The 1,788-nt window shown below is 40.7% G+C and overlaps 1 protein-coding gene across 1 annotated transcript; it reads left to right on the forward strand.

Annotated features, from left to right (window-relative positions):
* Window positions 1-21: 21 nt before the first annotated feature.
* Window positions 22-1,782, forward strand: LOC106942779 (protocadherin-10-like; the record flags this gene model as incomplete). The annotated part of the gene is made up of 1 exon (XM_015026114.1): window positions 22-1,782. A coding segment is annotated over exon 1 (1,593 nt), but the record flags the coding sequence as incomplete, so codon positions are not given.
* Between the last annotated feature and the right edge of the window lie 6 nt (window positions 1,783-1,788).

Genomic DNA, 1,788 nt, shown 5'->3' on the forward strand with positions numbered 1-1,788 from the left:
TTTTTTTTGTGGTTCAAATTCTTTATTGGTGTACGCCGTTCGGGTGCTGCGGGATTTTCCCTGTGCTTTGCGTTTTAAATGGGCTGAATCTTTGTAATGTTGCCATACATGGAGATACTGTATACTTGGCTGCCAAGTCCCTGACTTTCAAACCAAGAAGATTTTTTTTCCCTGTTCGGATATTGCATTATGCTCGAGTTTACAATGGAACAAAGGAGACGCGTACCAAGAAGGCTGGGCCAGTATTTGGCTGAATGCATCGTTACTGTGCTTGTATTGAGTGGAGTCTCAGCCCAGTTAAAATATTCGATCTCAGAGGAAGCAAATGAAGGAACTGTGGTTGGAAATATCGCAAAGGATCTGGAGTTGGATAAAAGCACACTCAAAGACAGAAAGTATCGGATTGTTTCAAATGACGCGGAACCTCTTTTTCGTGTAAATCAAGACGATGGAGTCCTTTATGTCAGCCAAAAGATCGACAGAGAGAAGGTGTGCTCGCAAAGTAGTACGTGTTTATTAAACGTGAAAACGGTGCTGGAAAACCCGCTGGAGGTGCACTACGTCGTGGTAGAGGTGCTGGATGTAAATGACCACTCTCCGATCTTCCAAGAGAATGAACTCACGCTGGAAATTTCTGAATCCGTGTTTTCCGGAGCACGGTTTCAGCTGAGAGCTGCAAAAGATCCAGATAGTGGCCGTTTCTCTGTGCAGCAGTATAAGCTTAACCAAAATGATCACTTTCGATTGGAAGTTAAAGATAAAGGCGATGATGGGAAAATACCCGTTTTAATTGTACAAAAACCTTTAGACAGAGAAACAGCAAAAAAACACTCCCTAGTACTCACAGCTATGGATGGAGATAAACCCCCCAGAACAGGTAGTATTATTATCCAGATACACATTTTAGATGTAAACGACAATGTTCCAGTTTTCTCCAGCGATGCTTATTCTGTGACGCTAAGAGAAAATTCCCCATTGGGAACAACAGTCGTACAGGTCAACGCAACAGATTTAGATGACGGAACAAACGGAGAGGTGATTTATTCACTCGGCAAAAGCACGAATCAGCTCGCTTTAAATATTTTCGACATTAACCCGATAACTGGAGATATAACTGTCAAAGGTTTAATAGACTACGAAGAGAGAGATAAATATGAAATTGAAATTGAGGCATCTGATAAAGGAATTGCTCCTCTGACTACTGAAAAAAGTGTTAATATAAAAATTATTGATCTGAATGATAACGCTCCTGAGATTGAGGTTACTTCATTTTCCAGCTCAATTCCTGAAGACTCCCGACCTGGAACTACAGTCGCTCTCATCAGTGTAAATGATTTGGACTCTGGTGTTAATGGGAAAGTGATATGCTCAATGAGTGAGGACATTCCATTTACTTTAGCACCAACTATTCAAGACATCATATTCGCGTTAGTTACCAAATACCCTCTGGACAGAGAGAAGCAATCGCATTATGACTTGACGATATTTGCAAAAGATGCAGGACAACCTCCACTGTCATCTGAGAAAACAATCAGCGTCGTGGTGTCAGATGTGAATGATAACCGTCCAGAGTTTGTTTTGAGTCCATATACGTTTTATATTAGTGAGGCTAATGAACCTGGGACGTCAATATTTTCCGTTAAAGCATTTGACCGTGATGAAAATGATAACGCACTAATTTCATACCAAGTTGTTAGAGGTGGAAAAGAGAATGACAAAATGACCTCATTTCTCAACATTAACTCTGAAACAGGCGATATTGTAGCACTGAAAAGTTTCGACTTTGAA

Source organism: Poecilia latipinna, unplaced genomic scaffold, assembly GCF_001443285.1.
Source record: "Poecilia latipinna isolate Pla-1442-1.1 unplaced genomic scaffold, P_latipinna-1.0 Scaffold4550, whole genome shotgun sequence".
Taxonomy (NCBI): domain Eukaryota; kingdom Metazoa; phylum Chordata; class Actinopteri; order Cyprinodontiformes; family Poeciliidae; genus Poecilia; species Poecilia latipinna.